At 43.1% G+C, this 12,785-nt stretch overlaps 1 protein-coding gene across 8 annotated transcripts in view; it reads right to left on the bottom strand.

Moving 5' to 3' along the window:
- Positions 1–11,128, bottom strand: part of GCNA (germ cell nuclear acidic peptidase) — a 46,312-nt gene extending 35,184 nt beyond the window's left edge. For 2 of the 8 annotated variants that reach the window (XM_056809510.1, XM_056809513.1), the window contains exon 1: positions 10,624–11,128. In XM_056809510.1, the coding sequence (XP_056665488.1) occupies positions 10,624–10,666 (43 nt within the window). In that variant the 5' untranslated portion in view covers positions 10,667–11,128. Of the gene's footprint in view, positions 1–10,150; positions 10,564–10,623 lie in introns of those variants that run through there. The other 6 variants (XM_056809506.1, XM_056809508.1, XM_056809507.1 and 3 more) reach the window with 4 other exon arrangements.
- Positions 11,129–12,785: the final 1,657 nt, after the last annotated feature.

Genomic DNA, 12,785 nt, shown 5'->3' with positions numbered 1-12,785 from the left:
AGCTAGTGGAAATAATCAACAACTTTAGCAAAGTTGCAGGTTACAAAATAAACCCGCATAAGTCATCAGCATTTCTATATATTTCCAACACAACTCAGTGGCAAGAATTAGAAAGAAATCCCATTCAAAATCACCTTAGACAAAATAAAATACCTAGGAATCTCTCCCCCGAGACAAACACAGGAACTATATGAACTCAACTACAAAACACTCTCCACACAACTAAAACTAGATTTGAGCAATTGGAAACATATTAACTGCTCATGGTAGGACGAGCCAATATAATAAAAATGACCATCCTACCCAAGCTTATTTATCTATTTAGTGCTATACCCACTGAACTTCCAAAATTTTTTTTTTACCGACTTAGAAAAAACCTTAACAAAGTTCATTTGGAAGAGCAAAGGAGCAAGGATATCCAGGGAAATAATTTAAAAAAATACAAAGGAAGGGGGCCTTGCAGTCCCAGATCTCAAACTCTATTATAAAGCAGTCGTCATCAAAACAATTTGGTACTGGCTAAGAGATAGAAAGGAGGATCAGTGGAATAGACTTGGGGTAAGTGACCCCAGTAAGACAGTATAGGACAAACCCAAAGAGCCCAGCTTCTGGGACAAAAACCCACTATTTGACAAAAACTGCTGGGAAAACTAGAAGACAGTGTGGGAGAGAATAGGTTTGGATCAACACCTCACACCCTACACCAAGATAAACTCAGAATGGGTGAATGACTTGAACATAAAGAAGGAAACTACAAGTTAATTAGGTGATCACAGAATAATATACCATGTCAGACCTTTGGGAAGGGAAAGACTTTAAAACCAAGCAAGACATAGAGTCACAAAATGTAAAACAAACAATTGATTATATCAAATTAAAAAGGTTTTATACAAACAAAACCAATGTAACCAAATTGAGAAGGGAAGCAACAAATTGGGAAACAATTTTCATAACAAAATCCTCTGACAAAGGTCTAATTACTCAAATTTATAAAGAGCTAAAGCAATTGTACAAAAAAATCAAGCCATTCTCCAATTGATAAATGGGCAAGGGACATGAACAGGCAGTTTTCAACCAAAGAAATCAATACTATTAATAAGCACATGAAAAAGTGTTCTAAATCTCTGATCATCAGAGAGATGCAAATCAAAACAACTCTGAGGTATCACATCACACCTAGCAGATTGACTAACATGACAGCAAAGGAAAGTAATGAATGCTGGAGGGGATCTGGTAAAGTGGGGACATTCATGCATTGCTGGTGGAGTCGTGAATTGATCCAACCATTCTGGAGGGCAATTTGGAACTATGCCCAAAGGGCAATAAAAGAATTCTGCCCTATGATCCTGTCATAGCACTGCTGGGTTTGTACCCCAAAGAGATAATAAGGAAAAAGACTTGTACAAGAATATTCATAGCTGCGCTCTTTGTGGTGGCCAAAAACTGGAAAATGAGGGGATGCCCTTCAATTGGGGAATGGCTGTGGTATATGTTGGTGATGGAATACTATTGTGCTAAAAGGAATAATAAAGTGGCGGAATTCCATGGTGACAGGAACAACCTCCAGGAAGTGATGCATAGCGAGAGGAGCAGAACCAGGAAAACATTTTACACAGAGACAAACACACTGTGGTATAATCGAACGTAATGGACTTCTCCATTAGTGTCAATACAACGTCCCTGAACATTCTGCAGGGATCCAGGAGAAAAAAAACACTATCCACAAGCAAAGGACAAATGGTGGGAGTAAAAACACCGAAGATAAGCAACTGCTTGACTTCAGGGGTGGAAGGGACAGGAATGAAGAGAGACTCTAAATGAACACCCTAATACAAATACCAACAAAATGGAAATAGGTTTGAAGCAAGGACACATGTGATACCCAGTGGAATCGTGCATTGGCTAGGGGAGGGGCACTGGGAGGAGGGGAGGATAAGAAAAGGATCTTTGTTTTCAAGGAATATTGTTTGAAAATAACCAAATAAAATAATGTTTAAATTGGAAAAAAAAAATCCTTTCCAACATGCTTTTCTATAAATGTACAGACAAGGAACACAACGAACTCAAAACAAAAGAATTTATCAGAACAGTAGAATAAGATTTACAATAAAATGTTTCTCTCCCACTAAAAAAAAAAGAAAGAAAATCATGCTTTAAAAATTAGAAGTGGAAGCTAATGATTCCATGAAACATCAAGAAACAAGCAAGATCAAAAGAATGCAAAAGTAGAAGAAAACTGAAATACCTCCTTGGAAAAACAAGTGACCTGGAAAATAAATCCAAGAAAGATAAAGTAAGGATCATTGGACTACCTGAAAACTTAAAAAAAAAAAAGATGAAGAGCATCTTTCAAGAAATCGTCAAGGAGGGGGAAGCTGGGTAGCTCAGTGGATTGAGAACCAGGCCTAGAGACGGGAGGTCCTAGGTTCAAATCCGGCCTCAGCCACTTCCTAGCTGTGTGACCCTGGGCAAGTCACTTGACCCCCATTGACTAGCCCTTACCACTCTTCTGCCTTGGAGCCAATACACAGTATTGACTCCAAGACAGAAGGTAAGGGTTTTAAAAAAAAAGAAAAGAAATTGTCAAGGAAAGCTGCCCTGATATTCTAGAACCAGAAGGTAAAATGGAAATTGAAAGAATCCATTGATCAACCTCCTGAAAGGGATCCCAAAAGAATAAGTCTAGGAATATTATAGCCAAATTCCCAAACTCCCAAGTCAGGAAGAAAATATTGCAAGCAGCCAAAAAGAAACAATTATTGTGGGGTCACAGTCAGAAAAACACAAAATTGAACAGCTTCTACATTAAAGGATAGGTGGGCCTGAAATATATTACAGAGAGCAATGGAGCTAGGACTTCAACCAAAAATCACTTACCCAGAAAAACTGAGCATAATTCTTTAGTGGAAAAAATAGGTATTCAACAAAATAGAGGACTTTCAAACATTCCTAATGAATAGCCCAAAGCCAAAAGGAAAATCTAACTCTCAAATATAAGACTCAAGAGAAGCATAAAAAGGCAAACAGGAAACAGAAGTCAAAAGTCATTCAATAAGTTTAAACTGTTTATATACCTAAACGGGAAAATGATTCTTGTAAACTCCTAAGAACTTTGTTAGGGCTGTTGGGGGGGGGGGGGGGGGGAGAGGGGGAGGGAGAGGGAGTGAGGGAGGGAGAGAATGGGTGTTAGTTGAACAGGATGGGATGATACCTAAAAAAAAAAAAACATAGGGCATGAGAGAGAGGAATGCATTGGGAGAAGGAGGAAGGGAAGAATAGAATGGGATAAATTATTGCAAATAAAAGAGGGATGATCCACTATTCGATAAAAACTGTTGGGAAAATTGGAAGACAGTGTGGGAGAGACTAGGAATAGATCAACACCTCACACCCTACACCAAGATAAATTCAAAATGGGTGAGTGACTTAAACATAAAGAAGGAAACCATAAGTAAATTGGGTAAACACAGAACAGTATACATGTCAGACCTTTGGGAGGGGAAAGGCTTTAAAACCAAGCAAGATATAGAAAGAATCACAAAATGTAAAATAAATAATTTTGACTACATCAAATTAAAAAGCTTTTGTACAAACAAAACCAACGTAACTAAAATCAGAAGGGAAACAACAAATTGGGAAAAAATCTTCATAGAAACCTCTGACAAAGGTTTAATTACTCATTTATAAAGAGCTAAATCAATTGTACAAAAAATCAAGCCATTCTCCGATTGATAAATGGGCAAGGGACATGGATAGGCAGTTCTCAGATAAAGAAATCAAAACTATTAACAAGCACATGAAGAAGTGTTCTAAATCTCTTATAATCAGAGAGATGCAAATAAAAACAACTCTGAGGTATCACCTCACACCTAGCAGATTGGCTAACATAACAGCAAAGGAAAGTAATGAATGCTGGAGGGGATGTGGCAAAGTAGGGACATTAATTCATTGCTGGTGGAGTTGTGAACTGATCCAACCATTCTGGAGGGCAATTTGGAACTATGCCCAAAGGGCGACAAAAGAATATCTACCCTTTGACCCAGCCATAGCACTGCTGGGTCTGTACCCCAAAGAGATAATGGACAAAAAGACTTGTACAAAAATATTCATAGCTGCGCTCTTTGTGGTGGCCAAAAACTGGAAAACGAGGGGATGCCCATCAATTGGGGAATGGCTGAACAAACTGTGGTATATGTTGGTGATGGAATACTATTGTGCTAAAAGGAATAATAAAGTGGAGGAGTTCCATGGAGACTGGAACAACCTCCAGGAAGTGATGCAGAGCGAGAGGAGCAGAACCAGGAGAACATTGTACACAGAGACTAATACACTGTGGTATAATCGAACGTAATGGACTTCTCCATAAATGGTGGTGTAATGTCCTTGAACAATTTGCAGGGATCCAGGAGAAAAAAACACCATTCATAAGCAAAGGATAAACTATGGGAGTGGAAACACGGAGGAAAAGCAACTGCCTGAATACAGAGGTTGAGGGGACATGACAGAGGAGAGACTCTAAATGAACACTCTAATGCAAATACTATCAACAAAGCAATGGGTTCAAATCAAGAAAACATCTAATGCCCAGTGGACTTACGCATCGGCTATGGGGGGTGGGGGGTGGGGGGGAGGAAAAGAAAATGATCTATGTCTTTAACGAATAATGCTTGGAAATGATCAAATAAAATATATTAAAAAAAAAAAGAGGGATGAAAGAGCTTTCACAGTGGAGGGTAAGACAGAGAAGGTGGGAAGTCACGAACCCATGAAACTCATTCTCATCAGAACTGGCTCAATGAGGAAAGAACATACACAATCAATTGGGTATAAAAATCTATCTTACCCTACAGGAAAGCAGGAGTGGAAGAGGATAAGAGAAGACAAGTGGGGCTGATAGAAAAGAGCACAAATTGGGAGGAGGTATATGGTGAGAAACTAAACAGGGAAATAGAATGGAGAGTAGTACACAGTTATCATAATGGTACAAAATTTTTTACAAATCTCTCTAATGAAGGCCTCATTTCTCAAATACATAGAGAAATGAGTCAAATGTATAAGAATACAAGTCATTCCCCAATTGACAAGTGGTCAAAGGATGTGAACAGGAAGTCCTCAGACAAAGTAATTAAAGCTCTCTATAGTCATGCCAAAAAAAATGCTCTAAATCAGTATTAGAAAAATGAGAATTACTGGAACAACCTCCAGGAAGTGATGCAGAGCGAGAGGAGCAGAACCAGGAGAACATTGTACACAGAGACTAACACACTGTGGTATAATCGAACGTAATGGACTTCTACATTAGGGGCGGTGTAATGTCCCTGAACAACTTTCAGGGATCCAGGAGAAAAAAAAACACCATTCATAAGCAAAGGATAAACTATGGGAGTGGAAACATCGAGAAAAAGCAACTGCCTGAATACAGAGGTTGAGGGGACATGACAGAGGATAGACTTTAAATGAACACTCTAATGCAAATACTAACAACAAAGCAATGGGTTCAAATCAAGAAAACATCTAATGCCCAGTGGACTTACGCGTCGGCTATGGGGGGTGGGGGGAGGAAAAGAAAATGATCTATGTCTTTAATGAATAATGCTTGGAAATGATCAAATAAAATATATTTAAAAAAAAAAAAAAAAAGAAAAATGAGAATTAAAGCAACTGTGAGGTATCACCCTATACCTATCAGATTGGTTATTACAACAGAAAAATGACAAAACATGGAGAGGATGTGGGAAAACTGAGACACTAATGCACTGTGGAGTCGAAAACTGAATTCAACCATTGTGGAAAGCAATTTGGACCTAGGCCATTACTAGGTTTGTATCCCAAAGACGTCAAACAAACAGAAGTATTAAAGGCACAAAAATGTTTCAAGCTGCTCTTTTTGTGGGGACAAAAGTGGAAAGTGAGGGGATAGCCGTCAATTGGACAGTGGCTGAGTAAGTTATCATATATGATTGTAACGGAATACTGTTATGCTAGAAGAAATGACAAGCAGGACAAGCTCAGAAAAACTTGGCAAGACTTAAAACAAACTGAAGCAGAAATAGGCAGAATCAGGGGGCAGCTGGAATCAGTGGATTGAGAGTCAGGAGGTCCTAGGTACAAATCTGGCCTCAGATACTTCCGACCCTGGGTAAGTCACTTGACCCCCACTGCCTAGCCCTTACCACTCTTCTGCCTTGGAGCCAATACACAGTAGTGACTCCAAGAAGGAAGGTAAGGGTTTAAAAAAAAAAAAGAAAAAGAAATAGGCAGAATCAGGATAACATTATACAGTGACAGGAATACTGTACAATGAACAACTGTGAATAACTAAGTTATTCGCAGCAATACAATGATCAGAAATAATCCCAAAGGACTCATAAAAAAAGAAATGCCACCTGCTTCCAGAGAAAGAAGTGATGGAATCTGAATCTAGACCAAAACAAACTGCTCACTTTCTTCCCTAATTTTTTTTCTTTGAGTTTCCTTCCACAAAAGAATTACCATGGAAAATTATTTTACACAATTGCACACGTGAAATCTATGAAATTGCACACCATGGGGGGGGGGGGGGTGGCAAGCTTTGAGATTCAAAATTCCTTTTAAAATGTTGAAAACTTTTTACATGTAATGAGGTGGGAATAAATAAATAGGAAGCTCTATCTTCTAGAATCATCACTATAGGAGGGAACTGTATTCTGCTTCCGTGAATGTAAAATACACCATACATTTTTGTAGCTTGTAATAATATAGTAATATCTGGCATTTCTGTAGCTCTTAAGACTTGCAAAATACTGGACCTATGTGATCTCATTTGGGCCTTCTTTCCGTGACTCTATACCAGCTTTTAATAATATTGCTCTTAAGTACTTTTATTTTCCCCACACAATGACTGAGAAGTTAATATATCAGTTATGCTACTTAAGTACCAATTCTGGTGATGGGCAGGGGAGAGTTAAAACTTTGGCAGAGTAGGAGTGTGTGTCTGTGTGTTTTTAAACAAGGAGAGCCAAAAGTCTAACATGTTATCACTATCTGCTATTTTTTAGGTTAAAGAATATATGTGCAGTTTTCTATGTGTGTGCATGTGTATGTTTAACCAGGCCAGATTTTATTGGTGTAGTGAGCCCCCAGTAAGGAACTTCCCATACCAATGCAGACAGGGAGTCTATGAAACTTCAAGATTGGAAAGAAAAAAGCATGCCATCGGTTGCAGTTGGGTTGGCATGTACAGAAATGAACAGTCACTTTGAACTGCTCATGGGTCCTGAAGGTGGAAGCTGGCAATGCTCAGAGGGGAAGCTTCCCAGGGGGAGGCATTTTTGGATCAACTGCAAGGCTAATTGCTCTTTGCCAGAAGGAAGGAGCTCTGACTGTCAGAGTCCTCAGCTCAAGAGGCACATTCACCTCAGGGACTTCACCTCTAGCTTCACCAGAGCCATTACTTTCCTCTGTAGCAGAGGACAAACTACATACAAATCTCACAACCAAACGTAGAAAAGCAGAAATATTAAGTGCATCTTTTTTCAGGCCGCAATGGAGTAAAAACGACAACTGACAAAGGGCAGCAGAAAGGAAAATGAGACCTTGGAAATGAAATAATTTTATCCTAAAGAATGAGTGGGTCAAAGAACAAATCACAGAAACAATCAACAGTGTTTTCACTAAAGAGAATGACAAGGGGCAGCTGGGTAGCTCTGACCTCAGACACTCCCCAGCTGTGTGACCCTGGGCAAGTCACTTAACCCCCAATGCCTAGCCCTTACCACTCTTCTGCCTTGGAGCCAATACAAAGTATTGACTCCAAAAAGGAAGGTAAAGGCCTTAATAAAATAAAATAAAAAGTAAAAGAGAATGACAATCAGAGAACAGAGCACAATTTATGGGATGCAGACAAAGCTATATACTCAGAAGGAAATTTCTATCTCCAAATGCTCTCATCAATAAAATAAAGAGCAGATCAATGAATTGGGCATATGACAAAAAAGACTACAAAAAGGACAAATTAAAAGTCTCCAAGTAAAGACCAATTTGGAAATCCTGAAAACCAAAGGAGAAGTTAATAGAATTGAAAGGAAACCACTAATAATAACTAAGACAAAGAGCTGATTGGGGGTAGGGGGAAGGGGGTGTAACACTGACCAATGCAGTAAACTAAGATTTCAAAAATCTTGTGATGAAACAGGCTCCCCATCATATGTCAGAAAAGTGAGGGACTCAAGGTATAGACTTGAAACAATATTGTTTGGGGGCAGCTGGGTAGCAGAGTATGGAAGACCTGGGTTAAAATCTGACCTTAGACACTTCCTAGCTGTGTGACTGGGCAAATCACTTAACCAAGTTGCCCAGCCCTAATTGCTCTTCTGCCTTGGGATCGATTCTAAGACAGAAGGTAAGGGTTAAAAAAAAACAAACAAACATAGATTGCTTGATTACAACCAGCCTGGAAATTTTTTGCTCAGTGTGTATTTTTCTTACAAGAGTTTTCTTTTTTGCTAGTAGAGGTAAAGGAAGAGAAAGGAAGGGGGAGGGGGAGAAATAATTTTTTCCCCTGAAAATGATGAAATTTAAATTATTTTTTTAAAGCAGAGTTACAAAACTGTTTATTACCCTAAGACTCAGCAATACCACTGCTGAGTCTGTTTCCTAAGGAGACCAGGGAAAAGGAAAAGAACCCATCTGTTCCACAATAATGATAGCAGCTCTCTTTTGTGGTGACAAAGAACTGGAAATCCAGGGGATTCCCATCAATTAGGGAATGGCTGAACAAATTGTGGTATATGATGCTGAAGGAATACTTCCTAAGAAGTGATGAGCAGGCTGGTTTTTTAAAAAAACTTGGAAAAAAACTACAGGAGATAATGAACAGTGAAATGAGTAGAACCAGGAGGTCATTATATCCAGCTACAGAATTAATACTGGAAGAATAAATTGTGAATGTGACCTCCTGAGTGAACTGAAAGGTGAAAACATAAGACGACTTAATTTGTAGGAAAATGGCGTCTCTGTGACATACCTTCCATGATGCGATGTGGGGAGGGGCTGGGACACTTGTGGACGGGATTTATTATGTAGACATGAAAAAAAGCAAGCTAAACCTATGAGATTTGTGATTCCAATTGTGTAGTCGTCTTTTTCTTTGCATACCGAAATGCTTGTATTTGGCTTTGTAAAATTTGGAATAAAAAAAAGGAAAGTTGTTGATTACTGTCCTCTCACTAGTTGCTACATGGCTAGGCAAGGCAATAAACCTCTCCGGATCACTAAAAAAGGGCTAAAACCTGCCTCTCCACCTAGATGGGAGGCAAGAATGAAAACGAAATTGTTTTTCTATTCCGGATGAGAAAATGGCACCTTGTATCACAAATACAAACGCTAGGGGATTCGGTTCCCCTCCCCCACCCCCACCATCTTGTCTATAAAGCAATGAAGGCCATTTTGCAGAGCCATACTGGGCGGCTCCCCTTTCCAATTCCAAGCTGGCTACCTTACTGTTCCTCAGCCGAACCACTCCATCTCCAGACTCCGGGCCTTTTTATGGCCACCCCATCCCCGGAATGCTCCCCTTCCTCACCTCCCTCAAAGGCGCAGCTAAAATAGCACCTTTTCTTTCTTTCTTTCTTGTTTTTAAATAATCCTTCCTTTCTGTCTTAGTGTTGATTCCAAGGCAGAAGAGCAAAAAGGACTAAACATCCAGGTGTCACCCAGGAATAATCTGTGGCCACCTTGCCGCCCCTACCACCTCAATGTTTCTAGGAAGCCTTTCGAGACCTGTGCTGGGCGGCTCCCATTTTTGTCCTCATTACATCCACGGCACACAGGGCGCACTTTAGGACGACGGCGACAAAACCACGGCGGAAAGGCAGCGCCCTATTCCCCACCCCCACCCCGCACCGGTTCTCTCCGGCTCGCGTGGGGGGAGGGGGGCTGAGGTCGCCTCAAGGGAGCCCAGTGTCTAGGCCCCTGGCACCCTCCCTACCTTCCCCTCCCCCCACCAGGTCTGCTCTCGGCCAGCCTGGCCCGACCGCCTCAAGGAAGCCCTGTTTCCGCCCCTCGCGCCCTCCCCATCTTCCCCTCCCCCCTCGGCTCTCGGCCAGCCAGGCCGGACCGCCTCAAGGGAGCCCTGTTTCCACCCCTCGCGCCCTCCCCATATTCCCCTCACCCATCTCGGTTCTCGGCCATCCGAGCCTGGCCGCCTAAAGGGATCCGTGTTCCCACCCCTCGCGCCCTCCCCACGTTCTCCTCACCCATCTCCGGTCTCGGCCATCCAGGCCCGTCCGCCTCTAGGGAGCCAAGTGTTTCCGCCCCTCGCGCTTTCCCCACCTTCCCCTCCCCCCTCGGTTCTCGGCCAACCAGGCCCGGCCTCCTCAAGGAAGCCCAGTGTTTCCGCCCCTCACGCCCTCCCCACATTCCCCTCACCCATCTCTGTTCTCCGCCAACCAGGCCCGGCCTCCTCAAGGGAGCCAAGTGTCTCCGCCCCTCGCGCCCTCCCCACTTTCCCCATCCCCCATCTTTTCTCGGCCAGCCAGGCCCGACCGCCTCAAGGAAGCCCAGTGTTTCCGCCCCTCGCGCCCTCCCCACCTTGCCCCCCCACCCCGTTCTCGGCCACTCAGACCGCCCCGCCTCCATCCTCACCTTCGGCGGACGCCTTGCCTCCTACTCCTAACACCCGCGCCATTGCTCAAACACCTGGGCTCAGGCCCTGGGCCGCGAGCACCGACCGCCTCAGCGAGAACGTCGCCAATGGTCGTTTCCTCAGCGACGGCTCGTGTGACGCATTCGAACTTGGCGCCGACGTGAGGCGTGCGTTACTTCCGGTAGCACTACCGTCCTCCTTCCGGTGCCTCTAGGCGTGGGCGGCCCATTCGAATTTAGCGCCTGCGCAGGGGCGCATCACTGCCTCCTCCCACGCCTCGGGCTGGGCGCCAGATCCCCTCGGCCCCTCCTCTTCCGCTGCAGCTTTGCGGCTTTACTAGGGCAGCCCCTTCCCTCCAAAGAGGGTGGTTTCTAGGGAGCTCTGCGACGAAGGGTAAGGAGAGTGCGGGAGAAACTTAAACGTTCGGCCAATTAATAGGTCTCTAGTAATCCAGACGGCCAGGCGGCTGGACAAAGGATGCGTTCACCTCCAGGGATAAAAACGAAAGTGAAACCGAAGGGCTTTCTCCCCGCTCCTCCCCTCCCGCAGCCATTTGGCCCACAGCCTAGTGCACTCGCCTTTTTTTAAGCAAATCGTAAACAAGGGAACTGAATTTGTTTTTGCATTAGTTTATTTAAATGTCGGATGTGGTTACAATATTATAATAAAGCAAACACGCACGGCGGAGCGGCTTAATTTAAGCCTTAGTTTGAAGAATAAAATGTATTGTCCTTTCAAAAACAAAATCCAGCATAACGACAGATATGTACAATTGCATTTTACAGATAAGGAAACAGCCCAGGTTGGTAGACTGACCTATTTCCAAACTCAAAGGAATTCAATAAAATGCTTTGTAACCCTTTCAGCTCTTTTCCTATTATGGAAGACGTGGGGGTACTTAGAATGAGATTCTATTTTTCCTACTGCTGCTGCCATCCCTTCTCTCCCTACCCCCCCCAACCCCCTTCATTTTTAGCTTAGATCATCTGCTTGTACAGTTAACGCCCCCATTTCTGAAACATTTGGAGGGCCAGATATTGTTGATCACTGTCCCAAGAAGAAATAAAACTCGGAAGTGATTAGTCTCTCACCCCTTGTCTTGACTGGAGGTGAGGATGGCTTCCAGGCACAACTCACTATTTCAACATGACTTCAGGAATTTGAAGAAAAGACCAAAGAAACTATAAATCACAAGTTTGTCAAATCCTTTGGTTTGGGGGGGAGGTTTCCTCCCTTTTTATCAGCTAAAGTAAAAATAGGGCACTGCTCTGGAATAGATCCTAATTTGAGGCATTAGCAGCAAGAGACATGAGTGCCAGTCAGGAGCAGCCAGGGAGAGGAGCAAAGAGGAAGGGAGAAGCAGGCCTTCACTCTCTCCCCTCTGCTGAAGCCAGGCTTTGCAGCTCTTTGCTGGCAGCTACAGAATAGCACACAGCTCCCTCTCAAGGGAGGCGGGCAGTGAGCTCAAAGAGCTCAGATACTGCTCTTCGTGGACCCAAAGGAACACAGTAGATTCACCTGGCAGGAAAGCTGTGAGGATGAGGAGAGGAGAGCAGATAGAAGCGATTTTGTTCAGTGAGGGACACTCAGTGCATGCAGATCTCTAAAGAGCAGGAAGTTATGAGAGAGATGGCTTTTAGTTCCCTAATAAGTTAAGTAGTGCCTCAGGCTGGGTTTCTTTTACTAAGTCTACTCCATAGTCCAGCCCTGCTCCCTCCCGCCACCCACTCCACAGACACAATTTAGCAAAAGCCTGGAGCATGGCAGACACTTAATAAACAAAGTAGGAGTCCCCCATCCCCCATCAGGCCTGACCAAATGAAGTCTAAAAACAGGAGAATAGCAGAATGTTGGATTACAGTTGGCCAACTATTAAAAACCAGTGGACACTGAAGTCAGGAAATAAGAGACTCTTAATTCGTAGTGTTGGGTTTGGTTAGAGAACAGTCACCCTTACCCTAGATGAGCAAGTGGGAAGGGTCTACAATTAAGCAGTTCCCCTCCCAATTCAGCTTTGGAACATCATCCTTCTTCCCCCTTCCTCCTTTTTTCAGCTTCCTTTTCCACGTTATCTCCCCCTACCCACCTTAGATCAGAAGCACCTGGAGAGCAGGGCTGTCTGCTTTCATTTGAGCATGATGCCTGGCACCTAGTAGGTGCT

Source organism: Monodelphis domestica, chromosome X (genome assembly GCF_027887165.1).
Source record: "Monodelphis domestica isolate mMonDom1 chromosome X, mMonDom1.pri, whole genome shotgun sequence".
Classification (NCBI taxonomy): Eukaryota; Metazoa; Chordata; class Mammalia; order Didelphimorphia; family Didelphidae; genus Monodelphis; species Monodelphis domestica.
Note: the sequence above shows the minus strand (reverse complement) of the source record. Positions and strands in the feature narration are given on the sequence as shown.